Here is a 27,099-nt window from a genome sequence, read left to right on the forward strand (position 1 = left end):
GGAACTGACTTTTAAAGGGTGACAATGCTCAGTCCCTGCCTCTGTATTCTACTTCTGAGTTGTCATGCTGATCCAGTAGTCTAGGTCAGACATTCCAACTTAACTAGCTGATTATTTTTTTTCCAGGTCATTGAATGCTAAAGGGGTTAAAATCAAAGGCAGTTGGCATTCTCATAGGCACTGACAGCTCCCCTACGTCTGATCAGTACATGTTCTCTTTTATTTAGACCAGGAGTGTCAAACTCTGGCCCGCGGGCCAAATCTGGCCCGAAACAACCTTTTTTTTGGCTCCCAAAAGAATTCTGAAAATGAATTACATCTGGCCCGCCACTACTATGGATTGCAGCCAGTGCTGCCGCTTCTACAATTCCGGCATCACTCGCATCTATAGACCAGCGGCCTATGTGTGGCCCCGCATTGGACTGTTCTATAGACGCAAGTAATGAAGGGAATTGAATTATCGGCATGACTCGCATCTATAGAACAGTCTTTATTGAATTCCTAAATCACATTGAAAGCGTGGTAAGTATAAACTAACAAATTTTCTAAATCCTAACTGCTTAATCTCTCTTTGGTCAGCTCACTAAGCATAACATTTATGGCTTTTTATATATTCCTAAACGCTAAATGCAACAGACACAAACAGCAGGAAATCCTGACTTGTGCCATGATGCCAGCACTGGGCGGCATAAAAACTTTTTACAGACATTGGAATAAAATTTTTAAAAAATTCCTAGGCCTCTTTCTCTATTATAAGCTTGATCCAGTTTGAATATTAAGCAAAACCTCCATATGAAAATGTTTTATATCTAATGAGAAAGAAAAACCTACATTTTTTCAATAAATTTAAAGTTTGGTCGGCGACTTAATCTGTTTTTAATTTCGGCCCTTTGTGTATTTGGATTTGACACCTCTGATTTAGAGTTAAAACATTAAAAATGAAGCTCAATACAAAAATCAGTTTATTTATTTTATTTATTTCTCCATTGATTGTGCTTATAGTTCACCTTACAATACAAGATTCATCTGTTTCTTTGTATTTCAATATATTTCCTGCAATTGTATGGACGTTACACCTCCCTATCAGATCAAAACCGGATCAGATTGTACAAGATTTATTTACAAGATAGTCAGGGTGTTAAAGTATCTCATCCCTGCATGCTAAGATTACCATTATAAGTGCGCAATATAAATACTGTCTGCATTGGTATGCATTGCTGCTCATTTCATTGGGCAACTTATTGCATGGAATGCAATGCTGCACTTCTGAAAGTGCAAAAGTTGGCACCCAATGGCATTACGTTGTGATCCGTTGCCCCGGAAAGTTGTATTTGAATCGATATTAAGAACGAACTGCAAACATGCCAACCAATGCATGTGAGGTATACTGCTGCAGTAATGCATGCAATCCCATTATCGCAACACTCTCATGGGAACAACAAGCCCATACTGAGAACTAAGTTCTGGATATTCAAAGGAGAAGATTGAAAAAGAACAATTACTTCCAATCACACAACCTTTTGTAGCAGCAAAATAAAAGCAGACATTACAGGATTGGTTTACTAAAAAATAACGTTCAGTTACTCCATGATTGAAGTCTCACCAATGTTGGGTGAATGTAGCCATTGAAGAAAAGTGAATTTCATTTATAAATTAGATAGCTACACCGTGTCATAAAACCCAACTCCAGCCACATGTTTATCTTTAGCTAATAGAGTGCTGAAGGATTTAATTTTCCTGTACAGGAAGTGTGGGAAAATCTCCGTCATGGGGACACAGCAATAAAACTTGGACAGTGGTTCTAATCTTTTCTCACTTTACTAGAAAATGTTTCTTTGATTGCTGCCCTCATCAGAAAAAAGTCTCTATTACTTTCTGTTTTGCATGACATCAGACATATAGATCGGACTTAAGGAGATTTCCTTAGCTTCCTGTTCTGTCTGATGCTTGTCAGATAGACAGGAAGTGGAAAAATTTCATTTCTTCTTGTTGTGTCTTGCTCTTGCCAAATAGACAGGAAGTGGTGATCTTTACTCTTACTTCCTGTTCCATTGGACCAACATTGACAGAGGACCCAAGCCTTCCACAGTAGTGAAAAAAGAAAAGATTTGGTTTGAGTTGGGTTTTATTATTTTGGTGAAAACCTAATGGCCATCTCATATGAGTCCGGCATTGGCAGAAGTCCCAAACCTTCCAAAGTAGAGAAAGAAGAGATTTTGGTTTGAGTTGGGCTTTACCATTTTGGTGGTGGTGGTTTGGATGGCCAAAGACCTTCTGATGTAATGTCTCCACCAGAGAGGAACTCCAAAGACATGAGGACAGACTGAATATCACGTGACATGGCGGTTTATTTAAGGAGGGCAATGGTGCACTTTGAACTTTAGCATCCAATCAAGTTGAGTAGTCACAACAATACAAGATGGCTTCTGGTTGGTGGCTGTGGGTTTGCACGATGCTCTTGATGATTAAATAAAGGCCAAAGTCTACACAACCCACAATACTGGGTCTGAGGGACTCCGTACAGCCCTCAAAAGGTGGTGCCCCTTTCTTTTTGCTGCTTCTTCTGTTTGCGGGATTTCTTCTTACCAGACACACAGTTGATAATGCCCACGAATATACATCCTAGAACCACGCCACCAACAGAGGCCACGATCACCGACCAATATGGCACCTGGTTTCCATTATTATCATCTTCGTCAGGTTCGATGAAGTCCTGGGGAAGACCGCTGTTCTTCAGAGTGAAGAGGTAAGGACGGTCCTGGAATAACATGAAAACATATCTATAGCTTCAGTCCTTTACAGTCAATTACTGGTTATGTCTAGGCATTGCCCAAATGCCCCAAAACCCCCCTCTCCCCCTGTAGATCATATCTTGGCATTATTTAATTCTTTAACCTTGTCCTATTTGGAGAACCAACTATTATCACACCCTATGATACCATCACCAGGCTTGTAAGATTCCTCCAAGTATGGCCACCACCAGGAGAGATCCTTACTGTGCCAGTAACTACTAATGAAAACACGGCCCCAGAACTACAACTCCCAACAGCCCTTTCCCTACACATAGGCTCTTGGGAGGTTAAAGCATCAGCATTGATTTCATGGAAAAGAAATTTAATGTATGCATATGGAGATGGACAGCGAGGTGTAGCCGATAGGTGGAGTTCTGTTGTTTTTCTACCCTGCCATACACTTTAAAGAGAACCTGTGCTACATTTTAAAGTATAAACTCCAACAATAGTACCCTATTATCTTTGTGAGCAAGAAACCCATCCTATGTGTTCTTCTAATTTCTTTTACTTTGTTCCTTAAGCATGATTTGCCCCAACATTATGGCTAGGCTACAAAACAACTGCCCGAGACTGCCCTAGTGGCCATTTTTTATGTGATAGGGGGATGCCACATGTTTACCATCTAATATACCCCCCCTTAGATGGATATACAAACTCTATATACATGGAGCTAATTACCATTCTTACCCCCATTCTCTTCACCAATATCGCCACATTTATCCACCACAGAACTTGCGCCACCTGACCATATCCTGTTATCATTTGCTGCTCCAATTACCCCACCTACCCCATTAGTTGCCATATTTCCCCCCTGGTTGGTCTCCTGTAGCATTGTGCTATCCAGGTATGGGTAGAAATGTTCCTTTCACATTTGTACTGCCAGAAATAGCAATAGAAAGCACTGTTCTGCCATTGCAACCTTTTCTCTCGACTGCAAGGCATCATCTTTCCAAAAAAAAAAAAATAATAATAATTTTGCCGCCACGTCTAACAGCACCACCTGAAGCACAAGGTTTGCTGCACCTTTGGTTGGCATTGCTCCGATCCCCCTCTGTGATTCTGGTAGATACATATATCAGTCATAGCACCAATCTGGTGTACTTACAGTTGTTGGACATTTCAGCTTGCTCCGATTGTGGGTGTAGTTGTTGTAGTTTGTTTTCAGTCCAACCGGCTCCAACTAAAAATGCAAAAACAAATCTAATTCCAGTATTGCAGCTTGTATTGTAGAAAACAAGAAACAACCAGCTTCTAATAACATTCACCAATCAAAAGGAGTTTCTGAAGCCATAGAAACTGGCCAATTCTTCAATCTTTCAGGAATTATTTATTCTCTGGATGTTGCATATAAACGTCTGGTTTAAGAGCCACCCAAGAAATGTTTGGAAATCAAGGAACAACAACTGTATGCAGATTTAGCATTAAATGTGTCCCAACGTACCATGTTATTCCACAACGCGATGGCCATTTCTGCATGTCCACGCTCGTGAAAGTGGAAGCAGTCTTTGGAGAAGTAGCTCACATCTGGCTGTCCGCTCTATGGAAAGATTGCAATTCTTTTTTCAATTTTTTATAATAGGTTTTACGGGTTTACAAAAAACACAAGAACCAAGAATACACAGGAAGAGCTTTGGCAACCTGTATACAAATTGACATAATTATCAGATGGAAAGAACCATCAAGGTGCATTGTGCAGTGTCAGCATAGTAGTAGTGCTGGTGTTTGAATTCACTTTGTGAATTTTTTAAAAAATATGTTTAAAAAAAACAAACAAACTCCGGACAAACTCTTAATAAAGTTTCTCCATTGAGAGTTCTTTTGCAGTTCAGTTCCCACAGTCTCCAGGCTGTACTTATGCCTGGTGACTGTGGGAACTGAACAGCAGATGAACTCTCAGTGGAGAAACTCCACTGAGAGTTTATCTGCAGTTCCACTGTGATCCCGGGGCACTGGAGGTTAATTAACCTCTAGTGCCCGGGGATCACAAAAAGGAGAATTCCCGGGGGTGCAAGAATGATTGCAGCCCTGTGAATCCACTGTGATCCCGGGGCACTAGAGGTTAATTAACCGATAGTGCCCCGGGATCACAGTGGAACTGCAGATAAACTCAATGGAGTTTCTTCATTAGGAGTTCATCTGAGTTCAGTTATCATGGTTATCATTGATAAGTACAGCCCGGGGAGCATGGGAATTTGCGGTCACAGCTGGAGGCATGCGAGTGCTTTCAATCAGCTGTGACTGCATATGAATTCTCAATGGAGTTTCTCTATTGAGAGTTCATCTGCAGTTCAGTTCCCACGGTCATCGGGCTGATAAGTACAACTCGGTGACAGCTGTTTGGAGGAGGCAGGCAAGTTCTTTCAATTAGCTGTGACTTCAGATGAACTGCTGTTTCAAATGTGTTCTTGGATAGAGATTCTCTATCCAAGAACACTGTGTTCTTGAAAAGAGAATCTCTATCCAAGAACACATACTACAGTTAGACTAGGGCTGCAAAAGCAATCAGGGGAGCGGAGCTGTCAGCTTTTACTTTTGCAGTTCTACACAGTTCCGAAAAAAACCTGAATCCCCTCCCCATAGACTTTATTGGTGCTCGAATCGAATGTTGAAAAGTAAGGTTTTCTTTTAGTCTATATTATTTTGTTAGCCTGTGCTGCTGATGTTTTAGTAAGTTCAATGTTATATCACATAAGTATTGTTAAAAACTTAAAAAAGTAAGGCAAGTTTGTTATGTATTACGGCAGTGTTTCTCAGCCAGGGTTCCTCCAGAGGATGCTGGGGGTTCCTTGAGCAATGAGCAGTTTGCACCTCTCAGGTCAGTATAAGTGACACCAATGATATATTTGGCTATCTGTAAGGGTGACATTCTTCCCACAGGCCAGCAATGTAAGAGGAATTCTTCCCACTGACCCCACACTAATATACTGTGAGCTGTGGATATAATAATTATAGAATAGATTCCGCCGTGTTATAAAGGGGCTATGTATTTCTGGAGCAAAAGTTTCTTCTTCAAAGCCCCCCAAAATACACGTAACTTGGGTTCCAGAAGTAGGAAGACCTGGAAGACCCCATTAATAGAATCCATCATTTCCTTCCAGCAGCAGAAAAGCTTTGGACATCTCCACAATATATGCATCCAGCCAAATGAGACACCTAGGACAATCAGGTGCAACCATACAACCCCAGTGCAGTCCAAAATTGCAATTATTTCAATCATTATATGAAACATACCAGGCTTCTCTGACATTAAGCCAAACTCAGGCCAACGTGGTTGTAGTTTTGTGGCAAAGAGAAGCACAGGCATGGGTAGGCATTGGGTAGTAAGGAGACGGTATTGGCGGTGATCTCCTGAAGTCTCTTGTAACGTGAACCCATGCACCTCCAGCATTTCTTCATTCACCAGTCATTGCTACACTTTGCCTTTGTGCAGAAGCTTCCTGTGATAAAGACCAGTCACTCTTGTGCAGGGTGACTGGTCTTGTATCCACCTCCTCTTTTGGTTTTCTGCAGGGAGTCTGTAATGGGTGGAGCTACTAAGCCCCTCCCGCATCTTAAAACTCAGTGCACAGACTACATAAAGTACAATGGTGATGTCATTGCTACTTTTACAAAGTGATATCTGGATTTGCAAGACATCTAGGGATAATACCTGGATCTGGATTTTTGTCCTTTTTAGCTAATATGAAATATATTTCAATGGAAACTTTTTTTGCCAGAGTTTAGCTTTAGGCTGGTACTGGTACACAACTGTGAGCTGGGTAAAAAACTGATTTTAGTTCCATCCTGACCTTACACATAGCACATAGTTGGGTAATAATCATTGTGTGACTTACACTGTCAACTGGCACAACAGTGTTTCTGAAGAAGGGCTGAGCCACCGCAGCAAAGTCCTCCCGTTCAGTGTATTTTTCTGGCAATTTTGCCAAGTGAACCTGTACAGAACACAACAAAGATATGAATTAGAGAGAGATATGCAATACACAGAGATATGCAATTGTATTGTTCTAAAAATATCTGTTCTTTATAGAGCTTAATTGTTCAAGCTGAATTAAACACATAATAGTTTATTGGGTCAAAGCACTGACTCCTCACCTTCTTTTTTCAAAGTTTTTATTAGCTAACCTTCTCATCTCTGGGAATCCTTTATCATGTGTTACATATTAACTTAAAGCGGATAATTCACCTTTTTTTTGCTTTATATAAAAGGGGAAATAAACTTTTTATATAAAGGTAAATATATTTTCATTTTTTCTTTAAATTAGTTTTTTTTTAAAAAAGGGAAAGCCCCTCCTCTGCTGTCTTTACTGCCACGGAAGTAGTAAACAATAAATGGGAGTACAGAGCCTCCTGGGATACCCACGTCACGCATCATAGGAGGCTTCTGGTCTCCTATGATGGAAGCCAGAAGCCTCAAAACCCCAAATTGCTTGATGAATTAAACATATTTGAAAAAACTAATTTTCTTTTGATCCAAACCACATAAAGTCTAATATATACACAGCCAGTTGTTATACGGAAGTCACGAGTTATACATTTTCAGTCTGTGTACACAATTTATTTTTCTAATCTCGTGAGTAATTCTAGTTTTGGAAGAGCATCAATTCCAGCAATAAAACCCTCACCTGCAAATCTTTGTTGAATTGTTTCATTTCGTTCAGCTCCGGAGATCCATCTCGTGGATTAATGAAGCACGGGCAGGCATTACTGTAGTGGAAAAGATATATTTATTTTGAATACAAATAAACTTAATTTGTTTAGACAAGAAGCCTATGCTGCTCATAGGGTTGTGTTACCTTCCAAGCATAAAGTACCTCCCCCTTGTGATGACCCTGCCCCTGCGGAGCTACCAATCTCCTGTCTCTCCTAAAGGTTTTAAGAGCTCAAAAGCTCCAAATTTAAGTTACAAATATTACCTTTCTAGGCTCCGACAATATGGCATTCTAAAGCAGGCATTACTGTAGCGGAAAAGATATATTTTTTTTGAATACAATTAAACCTAATTTGTTTAGACAAGAGGCCTGTGCTGCTCATAGGGCTGTGTTACCTTTCAAGCATAAGCTCCAAATTTAAGTTACAAATATTACCTTTCTAGCCTCTGACAATATGGCATTCTAAAGCCAATATAAGCCATGTTTTGGTGATATCACCCTCTTGCTAGCCGTGTTGAAGTGCTGAGTCAAAACTTACGGTTTTAGGAGGGTGCAGCCAATGGAGTCTGAAGTCACCTTGCGTAGCCCCTCGACCTCCATGATCTCCACCAAGTTTATGAAAACACGAGGAACCTACAGAGAAACCAATCAGAAGCAGATGAGTGGAAAAAGGATCTAGCTAGGGATCATTGATGATTTTTCAACAAATCTCACTCCTATTCTTTATGTATTTGTAACCATTATTGTTCTGTATGTTTGCGTGTTGTATTTGTGGACTTCAAATCAAATGTAAAATGATTTGGCCAATAAAACGTCATTCTGATTCCCACAATTTTCTCAAATTTGAATGTCACCAAAATTAAAAAGAGGACAAGTGGTCTACTTGGTGTGCAGTCCCAAAGGCCAGGGACTCCCGAGCAAGAGAGAAAAGGGCCAAATGATGAGTTATAAGACCAGCTACCCTCCAATCACAGAATGCTTATAATCAACACTTAATGTTAGAGCTCCATCAGTGCCAAGACAAGGTCATTATTGCACTCAAGGCAAAAAGGAAAAAGTGTGCTCCCTACAGGAGCTTGGAGGTCCTGCCCTTTTGTTTCCCCCAAATACAGAACTGTTCAAGGTTGCTCACCTATTCAGTGTCCTCCCCACTATTTCCTCAAGGGTGGGTGGGAAAAAGCTGTAGGCAGGTGGTAGTCCCTGTATTGTGATGGGTGTTTTTACCCCACCCCCTTTTAGCCGGGCGCACCACCCAAAAACAGCCAGGTGGTTACTGAAAGTGCCGGGTGGTGCACCCAGCTCAAAGGGGTCGGGAAGAACGCTGCACTTTGGCAGACCCTGAGCTAAAGGACAAAGTTAGCTAAAATGCACTGATACATTTCCTACAATTTAATTGCTAACATATTGCTAGCCCGAACAATATTCTGCACGGTCGGTATTATTGCTTTGCTCAGATTAGCAAGTGAAGCATTCTTCAAAAATAAAATGACAGTAAGTGGACTTTACTGTACCTCCTCATAGAAGATATCCAGAGCCGTCTGGAGATGTTTGATGTGATTCTCCAGGGAATATCGGGACTGAAAAATATTAAAATAACTTTAATTAATAATATTAAATAATAAATCTAGAAGTTGTTATTTTCTGCTGTGTGTTCCCTACACCAATGACCCCTCTGACTGTCTGTAGCTGAAATTCCAAACATGTGCATCTGCTGAATTACAGCCTATTAACCGCACAGTAGTAAAAGCACTCGGCAAAGTGACGGCGAATGCTTAGAATGTTAAATGTGAAATAATTAAATGTATTATTTTTAGCCGTAAACATAATAACAAAATGCATCGTAAAAAAAAACATATAAACACTTTGGGCTTAATTTACAATTTATTCCCCGGCTAATTGGTCTAACATTTGCTGACAGATCGGTCGAATCTCTCTACCGGTCTCCCTTCACTTTCTAATAAAATAATGACTTTCACCAAAGAAATTGCTATCTGCGTAAGCAAAAGTTATGAACAAATCTAAAGCAAAGTGAAGGAGAATAAATTATAAAATGAGCCCTAAAGTTCTAATTTTATGTATGTATTATTTATAAATAATTTGCTATTATAATGACTATGATGAAAAAGAAAAACAACTTTCATTTAATAGGTGCTGGTCTACTCACCCTGTTGTGGCAATACTGGCAGAGGTCATTGCCACCAATAAAAATGGTGATTAATTTCCAGTCTTCGTTAAAATTAATAACCTGTCAGGCAAAGAAATATATGAGTGAGCAAAAGAAGTTCCATAATTTGAAGGTTATTAATGGGACTTGTAGGTTTTTGATCCCCAAATTTTGGAAATCCTATGAAGATTACTTGAGTCTTCTCGGTGTTCCCTGTTTGTTGTGCAGCAGATTGGTGGATCTTAATATCTACCAATCAAATTTTCATGTTATTTTTATAAATAGATTAACATTTAACCTAAACATCTATTACATTTTAAATAATCTATTAGGAATGTCTTATAGTGTGTGTTTCTTTACTCTTGGTTGGTACCTGGATGTATTGGTCATATTTTTTTTTATGTTTTTAAAGCACTAATTTAACCTAAAGAGATTTTTTAGATTGAGGAATGGTTAAAACCTCGGTCAGGTTTGTATTTTCTGTCTGTGTCAGTGCTGGGGAGATTTCCTCTGACTTCCTCCCCTAACTACCATACAGGAAATGAGAGAAAATCTCCCTAAAGGATATTGAAGATAAATACAAACCTGATAGAGGTTAAAAAATGAAAATAAAACGGTTTATTATGTAACTATTGTGTGGACAGCATAAGTTCTACTCACTGTGCTCTCCTTCATCTTCTTCACCAGCGCTGTTGCTTGAGATGGAATATTCCTGACAAAATACAACATCTTATTATTTAATATACACAATATTAGCTGGCAAGTATTTTATAGGTTTATATTCCCTAACAATGAACTTTTTATTTGTTCCTTTATATATACATATATATATATATATATATATATATATATAAATTAATAAAATGTTTTTTTGTTTCTAACTGCAAAAACTATTCTGTTGATCCTGATAGAAATGCATTGTTCTGTGCAAAGGTCATAATATAAAACATTATTTAGATCGCATCGCATTGCACTATATTGTGAGGGATTACAGGATAACATTCGGAATAATTAGAGGCAATAGATAATGAAAAATTTTTTGGGAAAGTTTTGTTTTACAGAAACAAATGTGCAAAGGCAAGGGATGTAATATTATAATTCCTTCAGCAACGAATATTTTCCCGATTCCTGGAATAAAGAATATAAAATTATAATTCCACTTACTCTGCCTTTGCTCCACTAACAGCGACATTAAACATTTCATTTTGACTGCCGGTTCCAATAGAAAATCCCTTTAGGTTTGGATTAAACTTCTTCAAGATATCTTAAAAATAAATTAAAAAAACAATGAGTTTTTATCAAATAATTTCACAACAATAAAATGTGTTTCAGCGTGTTTCACCCCCCCCCCCATAGAACAATATGGTTCTTCACACTAGAACCTCCATCTATAGCAGGGGTGTCAAACTCTGGCCCGCGGGCCAAATCTGGCCTGCAACGTCCTTTTGTTTTGGCCCCCAAAGGAATCCTAAATATGAACTGTAGATGGCCCATGGCTGCATTGAAATAGCACCGCTACTACAATTCCCGGCATCACTCGCGTCTATAGACCAGCGCGCTCTTTGCCATGCATGGCCCCGCATTGGACTGTATTATTACTGTACACATCAGGGACCATGGGGGAGAGATCACCACTCGTGCTGTGACAGTTTCTTTCCTTGTTGGCCTTCAAAGGTAGATGGGATCACAAAACTCCAAGGTAGGTGGAAACAGAACCAAAGACCATGGTATTAGTGGCCACCATTCCAGTCTGCTACCAATAAAGAACCAGACCCAACCTAAAACTGCTCTATGCCTTATGAGTAGACCAGTCCTTTCATAAAAAGTAAAAGACTTACTTGGAATTGTTGTGACTTTTTCCAAATTGTCATCTCCTCCAATACTGCAAAGTAAAAAGAAATACTCCTTAATAAATAACATTCACATGTTTTCCCAATAATTTATTAGTTCATGATGCCCTTGGAAAAAAAAGAGACTGCCCTTATAATAACAGATTCCAGCTGTTCCAATTACAAATAATGTACATTAAAATCTAACCTTTTACATTAGCCCCTCCCCTGAGGAACTTGCACATTATATTCTGGAATATACACAATGAACACAGATATACAGGTATCTGATTGGCTACTATGGGGCATACAAACTTTTTTTGTCCATTTACACAGTCAGTAGAAGAAACATTGCTCTCACCTCCAGGAGATTCCTCTCCACTCTGTGGCTACATTTAGGACGGAAGTTGCTCTGGCACCAAAACCAGCCTACAAACACACAATAATTAATTCAGCAGGAGACACTTCTAGGGTTATATTACCAAACTGCAAAAAGGGCATTGACAACACATGTGCTAGGTCTGCTTGGGTTCTAGCTTTGATTAACCAACATTTCCTATACCAATCATTGGGAATCTAGCTTCTCTTCATTGGAGCATCCATGCAATCCATAAATATAAACATCCACTCATTCTGAGACTGATAATTAGAAATGACATTCATTTCCGAGATTCTACTAAAGATTTAGACCATAGAGCCTGATTAATTAAAGGTTGCCAAGGCTGGAGAGGATATACTTACATCAGTGAACCCAGGGTGATCCAGCAAATCTGGAATGAATCTGGCCCAGGATTCAAAACATTTGCTAGAAAATAGCAAAAGACTTTGAAGAAATCCATTCCAGGTTTGCTGGATCACCTAGCTTCACTGATGAAAGTGTATCTTCTCCAGCCTCAGGGAGCTTTATTAAATCAGGCCCCATAATGTCATGCTTGAGCTGTTTACAGGCTTTTGAACCAATAAAATAGGATTATTACGTGGTGTTGTATTAACCTATATACATTAGTGTGGAAAATACAATATATGTGCAAAAAACTGGATCATTACACCTATATGAGTTTATTGATTATCTATTTTAATTCATGGGCATTAATACAAATTTGTCCTTTGTGGCTATACCAGCCCCCACTATCCTGGAAAGGCTTGCTTAGGATTTTGGAGGGTGTCTGAGGGTATTTGTGTCAAAATACAATTTCTGAGGTCAGGTTCTGATGTTTGGTGAGACCTGGCTGGCAGTTGGCATTCCAAACATCCCAAAGGTGATCATTAGGGTTGAGGTCAGGGCTCTGTGCAGGACACTTGCGTTCCTCCACACCAAACTGGTTACCCTATGTCTATATGGAGCTGGCTTTGTACCCCGGGGCACAGTCATGGGGGAACAGAAACGGGTCTTCACCAAACTGTGACCACAAGGCTGGAGGAGCACAATATCTACAATGTCTTTGTATGATGGAGAATTACCAGGACCCTTTGAGACACCTGAACTTCATAATTTGGGGAGGTGTCCTCTATACATCTGGCTATTGGGAAGACCTGGCTCCCCATTCCAATTCATCCCAAAGGTGTTTATTAGGGTTGAGGTCAGAGCTCTGTACAGGACTCGAGGTCCTCCAAACTGGTTACCCCATGTCTTATAGAGCTGGTTTTATACCCCAGGGCACAGTCATTGGGGGGACAGAAATGGGTCTTCATCAAACCGTGACCACAAGGCAGGAAGAGCACAATTGTCTACAATGTCTCTGAATGCTGGAGTAATAACGGTACTCCTCCCTGGAGACACCTTGGCCATATAACCAGGTGCAAATGTTAGTTAAGCAGAAACATTTTGACCATAGGAATGATATTAGAACCTATTTGACTTTTGAGTCATATAGGGCCTGATTTAGTAAAGTTCCCCAAGACTGAAAAACTTAAACTATCGTGGGAGAACCTGGGACGATCCAATAAACCCGGATTACATTTCTTTAAAATCATTTGCAATTAGTTGGCAACTGTCTTTAATCAGGAAGCAGATCCATTCCAGGTTTTCTGATTCTCCCATAATAGTCTATCTTCTCCAGTCTTAGGGATCTTTAATAAATCAGCCTATTGTGTATATTAGGAACTTTACAGACAACTGATAAATCACCTTTTGAGTCATAATAATATTTTTTTATTCAAAAAATTATATTTTTGTTATTAATATGGAAACCTACCGTTAGGGAATCACCCAGCGCTGCCACTACTCGCACATCACCTGGACGCAGCTTGTGGGCTGAAAGAACAATAGAAACATTAGCCAAACTTTTGTAGAAAACTCGGCTTATATAAACGTTGGGGCAAAAGTTGATGTTTACTATCCTGTATCTATCTCTGTAATACAAAGAAAGTTCCAATTTTAATCTAGATTGTAAGATCTTCTGGGCAGGGTTTTCTCCTCCTCTTGTGTCACCATCTCTATCTGTCTGCCATTTGCATCCCCTATTTAATGTACAGCGCTGCGTAATGTGTTGGTGCTATATAAATACTGTTTATTAATAAAAATAATATTAATAATCTTCTTAAAGGGTCAGTGATTCACAATTGTGAGTGGGTGTGTGTACGGGTTACTGACATCACCAGACTGAAACAAATGCTCATGTTGTATTTCCAATTATTGGAGGTTAGGTTTAGATGAAAACATCAGCAATTGCCAACTTTTCTCTGTGAATGTTTTGCTATACCTATTATTATTACATGTGTTTACTAATTTTTTTTTTGGTGTTTGAATTTCTATAAATGTATCTTTATTTAGAAAATTTGCACCGATGCATTCACATTTATCATCAAATAAACCAGATTAAATGTAAAAATCTGTAAAAGGTGGGTGTAACTAATTTATGTAGTTATATTATTATTATTATAATATTAACATAAATATATAATAATATAATGAATATTATAAATATAATATAATAATTAATAATATAAATATAATAATTATATTATGTAATATTTATAATATGTAATATTTGGACTTAATGAAATAAAAAATAAATACAATAAATATATTAAAATTTAATTGTATAATTAAAATTAAATAAAAAATTGAATTATTGCTCCCATGTTAGGGTCAGGCTGGTTACTGACACCTCCAGGTAAACTCATTACAAGAAGAACATTCCGCTCATCTTCCTCACCTGATGTTGGCACGCTGTTTGAGATGGCATCAAAGTTGCGGCATTCCATGTCACTGCCCCAGTTCTGTGAGAGATAAGAAATATGACATTACTATAGACATTCACAGGAGAGCATGGTGGTATATTAGTAAACCTTTAAGTTAAATTAAGCCAAAATGTGTTCTGTTTATATTGTCTTTCCCTGTTTTCTCCTTTTATCCTTTATTGACATCTAATATTTTCTGTATTCTATTTCTGTTACTTATCCTATTTGATATCCAATAGAATCATCACAGGGTCTCTTTATATGACGCAGGTAAATCAACTACAGGTAGTCCCCGAGTTAAGGGCATCCGAAATATGGGAGATATCTACATATGAACAAGGTTTCCCTGCTCTTACCTGCACGCAGGTGTGCAGGACGGAGGCTTGATGGGGGGAGGGGGTGGTTCGCATGACTTGCAGAAGAAATCTTTAGCTGTTCTGCAAACTCTTGTAACTCTTTAATGACCAAGATAAACTCTGCAGTTTTTTGTTTTTGCATACCAAAGCACAGCTTGCTCCAGAAGTTAATGAATGTCAAGGCGACATAAGGTTTTTTTTTTGCTTTGTTTGTGAATGAGAGTGTTGGTCAAATATCTCACTATTTAATTTTACAGCTATTCAATCGAATAGGGGGATATTGTTTGGGTGATCGAATGCCGAACTCGAACACCATTAAAGGCAATGGTGGGAAAATTCTGGTTATTTTTCGGAACTGTGAAGAACTGCAAGAGGAATCAGGAGAGCAGAACTGACAGCTCCACTCCCCTGATTGCTCTTGCAGCCCATTACTAGTTGTATGTGTTCTTGGATAGAATCCAGGAATAGGGATAGTGCTTCCTGATTGGCTGAGGAAAGCTTCCCTCAGCCAATCAAAGAGGAATAATGAGGGAAAGTCCTCCAGGAGGGCGGCACTGGAACTCAATGCATCAAATAGCATCAACAGTACCATACGTTTTCCAAGAGCTGAGGGTGGTTTTGGTGATGGTGTAGGAGTGATTCACACATTTCCACACGAGTAATATAATCTTCTACATGAAGTTTTGAACAACCTGAAGCCGGTACAAGTAGAGCTTTGTCACTTTCTGATGCATCTGCTAAATCAAGCTTTTGTTGATGCTCCAGGAGTTGGTGGTAGTAGCCGGCCTTTCGCTGCATGGTTTGTCACGAACAGATCCTGTTTCCAGAAACTTGCCATGAATAACTTAAATTGTGTTACATGTGTGATGACCATAAAGATTCTCAAACTTGTGCTGAACTGCAGTCGGGGACTGAAAAACGTCTTGCCAAGTGGCAATTTTGCACCGCTGCTCCAGAGTCAATCAGTCAAGGGAATGATACGCTTACAAAAACTGCAAAGCCTAAGTCATATGCTGATGGCCTCATGTCTGTACCCAATGATAGCTGGAACAAAACAGAAAAAAGGAAGCGTGTAGTGACTTTTGGGACACCCTGCATTTATTGTACATACTGGTAATGTAAACTCTATGGTGCAGTCCCATACAAAATTTTGAACTATAATATTGTACCTGGTAACCAAGGTTGGCATCCTTTACAACTCTCATCTCATGGGAATCCTCATTGTATTAATTTTACAAACCAACAAACACACAGATTCACTGCATTTATCACTGCTAGATATTTGAATGGCTTTATGTTGGCTCCATCATTACTAAAGTTTGTACAATGATGAACAAACCTCCTTGTGCAGCATGTCCAAGGCCTCTCTGATGTGATTGGTGTAACTCACAGCGGAGAAATAATTCTAAAATAAAAAAAAGATGAAAATTATTTCTACATGTTTGTATTTATATCGACATTCACTTTACATTAAATTGTATGTACATTTTTTTGTTAAATTAAATTAGATAATGTGGCCAAAATGGATGCAAATAGGACTCATAGTGCTCTATTAATAAAACAGGGAATGTGACATTCCCTCAAACATTCCCTTTTGGGAATCTTCTGTATACACGTTTCAATGGCAGTAATTGATTTCCTCAATGGAATGTCTGAGGGAATGCCAGATTCCCTGGTTTATAAATAAAGCCCATAGATTACCAGTTACAATGGGCATATGTAATATTTGGAACTTCCATCTTTAAAATGAGTGAAGTATTATATCTCAGGGATTGCTTTTTTTAAATAATGACTTTTGTATTCTCTCCCTGTCAGGCTGCCAGGCTACTACTCATTCAAAGTTTGCATTGCATTATACTGCATATGCAAAAAGAAGAACACAGAGAACATGCAAACATAGCCAGGCAGAACAAAGAGAGGGAAGGAATTAAATCTATTTCGGAGAGAGGCAAAGACCTGCACCCAAAGCAAAAAGTTTTGGCTGAAGGCAGTAATGTTGGTGTTGGGGGGTGTGTAATAAAAGGGAGCTTGTATGACCCGACACTCCTGGAAATGTAAATGCTAAAATAACCTAAACAAAAGTTATTTTTTAACTTGTGCTATACTAAGCATAAAAAGTCTGCATACAGGTTTGATCCATCTTAATTGACCGATCTATGATGACTTAACTCTCGCCCCGGGAAAAGGAGTAAATACTTTACATCCCTGCACTCATATGGTCTGATTTATTAAAGCTCTCCTAGCCTGGGGAATACAGACTATCATAGGAGAACCTGGGAGATCCAGCAAACTGGTGCAAGATTGAAAACATTTGCCAACTAACAGCATATGATTGAAAAAATTCAATTGAGGTTTGTTGAATCACCCAGGTTCTCCCATGATAGTATATCTTGAGAGCTTTATTAAATCAGGTTCTTGGAATGCATAGATTGTACACTGAGCTGTACAAAAGCTGCTTGTTGTACGATCTAAATAAACATTGCTGATAAAAAAGCTCATAAAGGTTTTAATAAAATTGTGACCAGGTAGGTTTCTTATTGCAGAATGGACAGGGCAATATTTTTTCATGCCTGTGCCCATTGCAATTTTTTACCTAAAGTCAACCTCACTCCATCCCCAACATCCTTACCTGACACCTTTCCAGATTCAGGATCTTCAGGCAATCCTGATTAGCTAGGCCTGAATGGTATAACTCCTGTGCATGCAGCTCAGGGTAAAATATAGATTGTAAGCAGGCACATATGTTTGTTATATTTATTCTGCAATAAAAACCCTGTTTGCTGGCAATTTATTTTAGTTCCATTGAAATGGAATCAATAAATAATATCCTCTGAAATAAAATATTTTTATTACTGTATACAATGTACAATATTCTGTAACCAATGATGTCACCCTGCAATATTACCAGGAAGCAGTTACATTATTATATTACACAAATATATCGTAACTTACACTGTCTGTACAAGATGCACAAAGGTCATTGGCACCGATAAACACTGTGATGACTTTCCAGTCTGTGCTAAAACGAATTCTCTGAAAAGAGAAGGAAAATATTTTGGATGGTTGAGAACAGAAATGGGAAAATAAAGGAAAGGTGTTTAATAAAGAGATAATGTAAAAAAAAAGGGTCTAAATAAACTACTCTGTGAAAGAAGAATAGCAATCATCTGTCCAATCTTCTCCCTCTTAAAGATCTACAATGGGTAAAGAATCTCCACCTCCGGGGTCTACCTGCTTGTTCTACTTGGTGACTTTCATATTGTATTAAACCTCAAAAAATTATTTTATTCTGGTTTGAATAAAGTAGTAATAAATTATCCTCACTGGGAAGATTTCTGGTGACAATTATCACTGGACCTAACATTAGGAAATCCACAATTCCGGATTGTAAGAGATTTGTAATGTAGTAACTATGAATTGGTGTCACCTTCCATTCTGCCTCCTCCTTCAACCCACACATTGAGAAAATTTCCAGGTCACCAAACTCCTTGTACACGCTCTTATCAGCTCTCGTCTGGACTACTGTAACCTCCTCCTCTCTGGTATTCCACTTACCCGACTCTCTCCTCTACAATCTATCATGAATGCTGCAACCAGACTCATCCATCCTTCCCACCTACCTACCAACCTACCTACCCCACACACAGCCTTCCCACCTACCTACCCCATACACATCCTACTCACCTACCTACCTCATACACAGCCTTCCCACCTACCTACCCCATACACAGCGTTCCTACCTACCTACCCCATATACAGCCTTCCCACCTACCTACCCCATACACATCCTACTCACCTACCTACCTCATACACAGCCTTCCCACCTACCTACCCCATACACAGCCTTCCCACCTACCTGCCCCATATACAGCCTTCCCACCTACCTACCCCATACACATCCTACTCACCTACCTACCCCATACACAGCCTTCCCACCTACCTACCCCATACACAGCCTTCCCACCTACTGACCCATACACAGCCTTCCCACCTACCTACCCCACCTGCCTTCCCACCTACCTGCCCAAAACACAGCCTTCCCGTCTACCTACCCAATAATCAGCCTTCCCACTTACCTACCCCATACACAGCCTTCCCACCTACCTACCCCATTCACAGCCTTCCTACCTACCTACCCCATACACAGCCTTCCCAGCTACCTACCCCATACACAGACTTCCCACCTACCTACCCCATACACAGCCTTTCCACTTACCTACCTCATACATCCCCTTCCCACATACCTACCTACCCCTCTTCTGCTGCCTCTACTTGTATTTCTCTTCATTATCTTCCATTTCACCTTGGAAATTCAAGCTCCTGTTCTTTGCCTTCAAATCCCTCCACAGTTGTGTCCCACTTACCTTTCTGACCTGATAGAAATAACACCCCCCCTAGCTGCTCTATCCGCTCCTCCAATGACCTACTAATGACTTCCTCACTCATAACCTCATCACACGCACGGCTCCAAGACTTTTCTAGAGCTGCCCCAACCCTCTGGAATGGTCTTCCTCCTTCTATTCGGCTTGCTCCTACTTTTTGCACATTTATAAGAGCCCTCAAACCCAACGCTTCAACCTCACCTACCCATCTTTTTCTCAGTCTTAACCCCTCACTACTCACTATTCCATATCCCCCCTCCTATTGTGTGATACTTCCTACAACTCCTAGATTGTAAGCTCTTCGGGGCAGGGTCCTCTCCTCCTCCTGTGTCATTGTCATTGTCTGTCTTTCATTTGCAACCCCTATTTAATGTACAGCTCTGCGTAATATGTTGGCGCTACATAAATCCTGTTCATTATTATTAATATTATTCTCCACAAAAAAAACGACCTGGGGCTGTAATCATTGCTGAGGTTATACAAAAATAAACAAAGGATTAAAGTTTTGTTTTTAAGCTAAGCTGTTTTTGAGCTAACAAATCTATAAACAAAAAGTGGACCTATAGTTGTTGGTTGGTTACCTGGTCACTTTTCATCTGGTCTATCAGAGCTCTGGCTTGTGTGGGCATATCACTAAAAAAAACAAACAAATCATTTACATAGGAAGTCTTACACAATTTTGATTAATCTTGTACATAAGAATAAACTTCCGCAATTACTTTCTAAAGCAGAACTCCAGTCAAATGTTTTAGTTAGTCTTGGCTATATTAGGAAAAAGAACCTCTATCTAGTCCCCCCCCCAAAATTCCCATTGGGGTAAACACATTTAATGTAGTGGATTAGAAAAAGGGTGAATTCTCACTTCTGATTGGTCCCTGAACTTGCTCCTGTCACCCCTACACCTACAGAGGTTACAGAGGAAGGCCATTATTATACGTGGTCATTGTTCCCAAACAAGAAAAAAGTCTTCCTGATCCCCTAAGATAATTTATATAAAGCTCATCTTTCACAAATACATCTAAACAAATCTGAGAAGATCAAACATTCCCTTTGTCACAGATTTTTGACAATAGGATCTTACAAGGATTTGGCTCCTGGTACGGCTTCATTGAAGAAAGATTGGAACTCGGCATTGTTGCCAGTTTCTGTTGAATATCCAGTGAGAAATGGATTGAACTCAAGAAGAATGTCTGAAAAATAGAATACATTGTCTGATGGAGGGTTCTGGAATGGGGACAGATTCTGCTAATGTTACCCCCATACACTGTATGTAATCAAATTTATTTCCAAGAACTTCAAGGCTGGACAAAAATTAAACACTACTTGTAATGCTACGAAAGAATTCAAGTCGTATGAATCTTTTTATCTTTAACAATTAAAAACTTTTTGTAATGTATAATAGTTTGGAGAAGATCCTTTGTGTTCCAGCATGACTGAGCCCCAAAGGCAGCTCCATAAAACTTGGTTTGGTCAGTTTGGTGTGGATGAGCTTAGGTGGTTAACCGACCTCAACGCTACTTAACACTTTTTGGAATCAATTGAAAAACTAAATATAAGACAAGTCTTCTCATTTAACATCAGCACCTGTCCTTACAAATGCACGTGCAATCCTAAAAGCACCCTCCAAAGAAGAGTGGAGGATGGAGGAGGGGTGCAATTCATGGCTTTTTATTATTACTTACCCATGGGATCTTTAAGAAACATATATAGGTGTGATGGTCAAGTTGTGACAAACTTTTGGTTTGCATCAAAAGTTGAGTTTGAAAGCCTGGCTTTGTGACTAACATTTCTGAGTGAATGTAATATAAAGATTACCGTATATCAGTTCGTATTGCTGCCACCCTCCAACAAGCCAATATTGAAGGTGCCACCTCTCTCACAATGAAATTCCCCCAGTATCTTTATTTGACATTATTCAGAATTAGGTGTAGGGTAAAGAATACGTAACTTTGTAATGACTGTTAGATGGGATGTGGCTATTCTGCCAAGCCTTATCATACCATAGGAGTGTAAGAGAGAACAAAGAAACCAACATTTTATTTAACTTCCCAGCAAACTTTTTAAATAAAAAATGAATACATTACTGTATCAATTTAGGATTTTAAGGCATGGATCTTCAAAGAAAAAAGGGTCCAGATATAAAAAAAACTTCAAGATTTTTATTGTACAAATATAATTTTAAAAACAAACATAGTATCATCGTTATTAACATAAAATAAAAACAATCACCTAAATATCCACCTCAACTTTCCAGCAACTAGAACTGTGATAATAATTCTGGCCGGGATAATTAATTTCCCGGGTGCCTATCTATGTATGCTGCCAAAAAAAATTCTAGTAAGCACTGTAACATTTTTTAATGAAATACTTACTTGGCAGTGTTGTGACATTACTCAGAGTCCCGTCTCCTCCAATGCTGGAAAATGGAAAATGATATACATTTACATTTAATCCAACGCCAATGGAAAAATAATGATTGTGTATTTATAATGGTCACTTAAAAACCTATTAGTTTGTTTACATTGCCTTGCTATATAGCTTCTGTACTTTAAAGTAAATCTGCCAATGATAGTTTAAACAACAAATTCAAATTTTTATTAATTAAACCTGGTTCCAGCCACGTCCTGGAGTTTGGTCACTTTGGATGTCAATCGTTTTAAATAGATATCAGAAAGTCTTGGGAAGTGTCAGGGGCCAACCTCGACCCAACAGAGATCTGCATGTGACTTTATATATGTACACATTGTACGGTCACATACTGTATTTTTCATGGGAGATAAGCTTTAAAGTTTTCATATTCAAGTTTTGCCCACATTTTTAACGTGTGACAAATCTTCTAAACACAAAAAAACCCAAAAAGTGCCCAATAGTCTCACTGCCTTCTGCAATTTCTTAGTAAACATAGACGTAATAATGAACATCAACGTAAAAAATAAAATGAATTGATGCTGCAGCACAATGCCTATTTAAGCTTGATTTAAAATGTTAGCTGCTAAAACAATGGGGATTGCTTTCCAGGGAATATATGCTTATTTGAAGTTTTACTATTTTTATGTGGTGTAAGGCATACAGATCATTATGTACACAGGCCACACATATCAGCAACTAAACAAGGCATAGGCAAACTACGGCCCATTGGGTTTTTTAATCTGGCCCAAATATAATAATATGATAATATAATCTGGCTTCAAATATTTGTACAAAATTGTCCACTGGCAAGAAAGGGTGAACAACAACACTGTTTTCACTGAGCATTGGATGTAATTTGAATGTAAGTTTTCTTTCACTTTTAGATAATAGCTTCTATTATTATTTTATATAAACAGGATTTATATAGCACCAACATTACACAGCGCTGTACATTAAATAGGGGTTGCAAATGAAAGACAGATAGAGACAGTGACACAGGAGGAAAGAGGACTCTGCCCTGAAGAGCTTACAATCTATTACAGGTAATTTATATCAGTTCATATAAAAACTCTCCATCCATCTGATACTGGCCCGGCCCGTCTGTCCGCTAAAACTCATTGTGGCCCCTGAGGCAAAAAATTTGCCCACCTCTAAGCTAACCCCATTGTCAGCTGATAATTTCCAGTGTGAGTGTCTGTATATTGTGCTGCTTACCTCCAGGAAAGTCCGCGTTACTGTTTGAGCACATCAAGAACGTCTCCTGGATTGGAACCAATGCCATTTCCAGCCTAAAATGGGTTATTGAAATCAGTATTAGAGCTTTGGAATATTCACAAAATTATTCAGAAGAATGGATATTATTCATTGCTCTCTGAATATAGCAGAGGATATTTTCCATGGCATGGCATTCCGAGTTCCTAGTGTGCATTCATTATCATTGGATCTGTATGATTTGCCTAATAAAACTGTTCCTGAACTAACAAAGTACATTTTTTTTTTTTAGGTCTAATTAATTTGTTGTTGTTTTGTTTATTTGTTTTACTTTTGCATTTTTTCATTTTGTTTTATTTCCCTTTCTATAGCCTAAAGTGAAATGAGATATTAGCAAATACTGTAACTGAAGCATTAACGGACTAAGAAGAAGCGAATAAGAGAAGTTCATATAAGATACTGCTGCTAATCAATTCTCTGTATAAATCAATATTTCTTACCGTCAGCGAATCTCCGAGTGCGGCAACAACAGTTATATCTGCCGGCCGCAGTTCATGAACTGAAATGAAATATTGGAAAAGTTTTAACCTTTCTCAGATATGATAGAAAAACGGAATGTAAGAATCAGAAAACATTGTCAACAGGTAAAAAATGGTAAAAGAAGTTCTCACTACCCTGGGCATTTGGTCATGTATTCTTTATCAATATCAATATCAAAAGCCCTACAAACAGCGGGAGGATGCAGGAATTTGATACTTCTCAATGCTGAATGGTAAAGGCTGTAATGCTTGAGGAGAGCATTGGGTACCCATGGTCATGCCCATTGGGTATGGGATCCCCAAATGCCAGACAGGTTAGTATTTTTTCTAAGTTTCCCTTTCAAAAGGGTGAAAGTTATTTTATATTATTATCTTTTTATAACTGAACTATGCCAAGACCTATACACGAGTCTGAAAATTGTATTTCTCGATTGTTATAAGGGTGCAGCCCTAAGAACATGGATTTATTGCTCCATTTTTACCTGAATTTTGTGCTTCTGTTTGTACAAAGGGGCTAATGGTCACCTGAAATCTGACATTGTGTCAACTATACTCGAATCTTCAATAAAACACCTGCAGGTTGTGCTCAACTACTATGTTCTGAATGTTCTCTGAGGCAGTGTAGACTAAAAATCCTTTTTTGTGAACTGATGTCCAAGTACAAAATTAAAAAAACATTATAAAGTTTCTATATTAGCCATGGCAATGAGATATTACCAGAGGTGGGAACTACTGGAGATTTAGATCGGTCTGTACACTCCACTCTGCTCCCTTGCACCTAGAAACAAGAATGAAAAAATTGGTCACCTAAAACGCAACTGATCTGTTTAGATGAAATCAGCTAAATACCTTTCAGGTACCACAATTTATTTTAATAAAAGCGTGCTAAACCCTGCCAGTATACTGTATAAAACCTTGCTTGGGGAAGTAAAAGCAGTAAAATTATATAAATGCATATTCACAACATATGTCAGGCGTGCAGTGAGTTAAAGAGTACCTAAACTCTGCAGCAATTACCTATCCGTGCTTTCTCCCTGGACGCCACCATCTATCTTTCTTCTTTGCCAAGGTTGTCAAAATATTTCAAGTCAATTTGGGAAAAACACAAGTGGAATAATAAATTTCCATATCCTTCCTGTACGGGTTAACTGGAAGCGCTTTCTGCAGCCAATAAAAAAATAGTACTGGAGTACTCACCGGATCCGGAGTAATGGTGGGATAAACATAGTTGCTGTTCTTTGCTGTCTTCACATATGGGTCACTCTAGAAGACAAAACACAATATAGTAACTATGACTTGAGGTCACCTTTGATGCTGCCCTCTCATTTACCCCCTATATTCAGAACATTTCCAGGTCCTGTCACTGTCACCTGCGCAACATCTGCAAAATCCGCCCCTACCTTAATAATAATAATAATAAACAGGATATATATAGCCCCAACATATTACGCAGCTCTAGGGGTTGCAAATGACAGACTAATACAGACAGTGACACAGGAGGAGAGGACTTTCCCCCGAAGAGCTTACAATCTAGTAGAATCTCTCTACAATTCTCCTTTCAGTTTCTATTAAAACAATGACTCGTTCTGTCACCTACTGACCAATCATCAAGGTTCACAGCTGTCACAATATAAAAAAAATTGGAAATAAATTACCGGTAATATTATAAACGAATAATTTATAAATAGAGCCCATAGTGTATATTCATTTTTAACAAATGCCAGTATTTTTATTTCCTACCTGTGGGGGGCAGAATACACCAATATTTTCATCAAGTCCTTGCCTATTGGTCTTCTGGCCGACAGGCTCAAACTGTGCGGAAAGAAATATATTAATATGAAAAGAGTGAAAAAGTGTATTAAAATAATAAAAGCTAACAGTCATCAGCTATTTCATTGTCAAGTTTTGGTTTATTGGAAGATAAAACATTACAACTTTCTCCTTCTTCAAAGACCAACCATTGACAATTTTGCCTCATCAGAGGACAAATCCTTCCTGGCCCATATAAAAATAAAATACTAATATATTAGCTCTTTATCAGTATTGTCTTTAAGAATTACATCCAGTGGGTTATAAAATTTTATTTTGTAGTTGTCATTACTATTATCCGGCATTTACCTTCTTTGTTACTTTACCTGAAAGGACTTATTGATTTATTCAGTGATGGTTAAACCTCCATGGGCTCACAGTTGTGCCCTTTGCAACCCCTTATAATTTGACCCAGATTGAAAGTCCAGACACTATTGAACTCAGTAGACAATGCTTAATAATTTCCTAAAACTGAAAAATAAAGACCAGAGGGAAATAACAAAATGTTTCTTAATCTCACCATATTTTTCCACAAGCCAAGGGCCCCTTGTGCATGAGCCTTTGCTCCAAAATGGAAGCAGTCAGGTGCCATGAAGGATCGGTCAGGAACTCCTTCCTATACATAGGAATAAATGAAATCTATTGTTAATGAATATTCCAAAAGTACTTATAACAGAATAAACTGCATATACAGTGTTATCCTCAAAAAGTGGTCAAAAAGTGAGCAGGGCAGCACGGTTCCCATTTGTTGTATTTAAAGGAATCTAGTAACCACTATAATTAAAAATGTCCCCTTTCCATCACCCCCTGTACTTTGTTCATACTTTTTAATACCCTTTTAGTATGTTCCATTTTTCCATATTATACCTGAACTGTCCAGCGCACCTGTATTGTGAACTTTTTATAAACCACCTGAAAACAGTGATTACTGAAAAGTGCCGGGTGGAACACCCAACTATAAGGAGCTTGAGAGAACAGGTCAAATATATGTAGAATATTCAGAATATAAAAATAAATATATAATGACTTGCAGATCCTGTTTAATATTACCTATCAAATATTCTGATTTGTAATCGAACAGACTCACAATATACATTGTACACCATTCTGCTCTTCCTAAACTTTTTTTCCCAACACAATGTATAAATAATTATCAACACATTCAATCAACTGTGATCAGATCATGGATAGCACTGGAAATATGGTGTCTTATGTTCTGTAAGTTTGTGAATTCCCTTCAGTTTCATTTCAGATTCCATTATTTTATTGGATTAGAAAACTGAATAGAACTGAGTTTGTCTCATAACAATGATTTATTACACACAGTACAACAACGGTAAATGAAGAGATGATGACGATGTTTCTTGTAGACACTCAGGTCTATCATATCCATTGCTATTTCTGTAATAAACATTTTGCACCATTTCAGAATGTATTTCTCTGCTATAACTATACATCATTTATCACTATTGATCACTAACAAACGTATTGGGACCACTCAAATCCAAAAATCACTTTTAAATAATCTTTAAATTGGTACCTCACATTAAAGGACACTAATGAGGTCAGGTGTGCATTGCAAAGTGATAAGCTATATGCTGAGTAACAACCATGAGATTGCAAAGATTCCATGCTGATCGTTACAGTAACTATAGGAATATATATTAAAGTAATGTTCAAAAACTACCAGTTAAAAGAACTATAACACACCTTGTAAATATTAGTATTAAAGGAGTAAGTCACCTTCCAGTAATTTTCCAAATAAACATTTACAT

At 38.4% G+C, this 27,099-nt stretch overlaps 1 protein-coding gene across 1 annotated transcript in view; it reads right to left on the reverse strand.

The window, feature by feature from the left end:
* Positions 1-959: 959 nt before the first annotated feature.
* Positions 960-27,099, reverse strand: part of PLB1 (phospholipase B1) — a 65,653-nt gene continuing 39,513 nt past the window's right edge. Inside the window, 25 exon segments of the mRNA XM_072410308.1 lie at positions 960-2,758; positions 3,898-3,972; positions 4,234-4,329; positions 6,626-6,724; positions 7,415-7,496; positions 7,980-8,074; positions 8,953-9,018; positions 9,606-9,686; positions 10,266-10,317; positions 10,770-10,869; positions 11,444-11,487; positions 11,796-11,863; positions 13,630-13,688; positions 14,593-14,656; positions 16,313-16,378; positions 17,926-18,006; positions 19,937-19,988; positions 20,437-20,545; positions 21,728-21,771; positions 22,980-23,053; positions 23,477-23,535; positions 24,233-24,293; positions 24,713-24,778; positions 25,256-25,327; positions 25,845-25,940. Coding sequence (XP_072266409.1) covers positions 2,528-2,758; positions 3,898-3,972; positions 4,234-4,329; positions 6,626-6,724; positions 7,415-7,496; positions 7,980-8,074; positions 8,953-9,018; positions 9,606-9,686; positions 10,266-10,317; positions 10,770-10,869; positions 11,444-11,487; positions 11,796-11,863; positions 13,630-13,688; positions 14,593-14,656; positions 16,313-16,378; positions 17,926-18,006; positions 19,937-19,988; positions 20,437-20,545; positions 21,728-21,771; positions 22,980-23,053; positions 23,477-23,535; positions 24,233-24,293; positions 24,713-24,778; positions 25,256-25,327; positions 25,845-25,940 — 1,992 coding nt within the window. The 3' untranslated portion in view covers positions 960-2,527.

This window comes from Pyxicephalus adspersus, chromosome 4 (assembly GCF_032062135.1).
Source record: "Pyxicephalus adspersus chromosome 4, UCB_Pads_2.0, whole genome shotgun sequence".
In the NCBI taxonomy this organism is placed as follows: domain Eukaryota; kingdom Metazoa; phylum Chordata; class Amphibia; order Anura; family Pyxicephalidae; genus Pyxicephalus; species Pyxicephalus adspersus.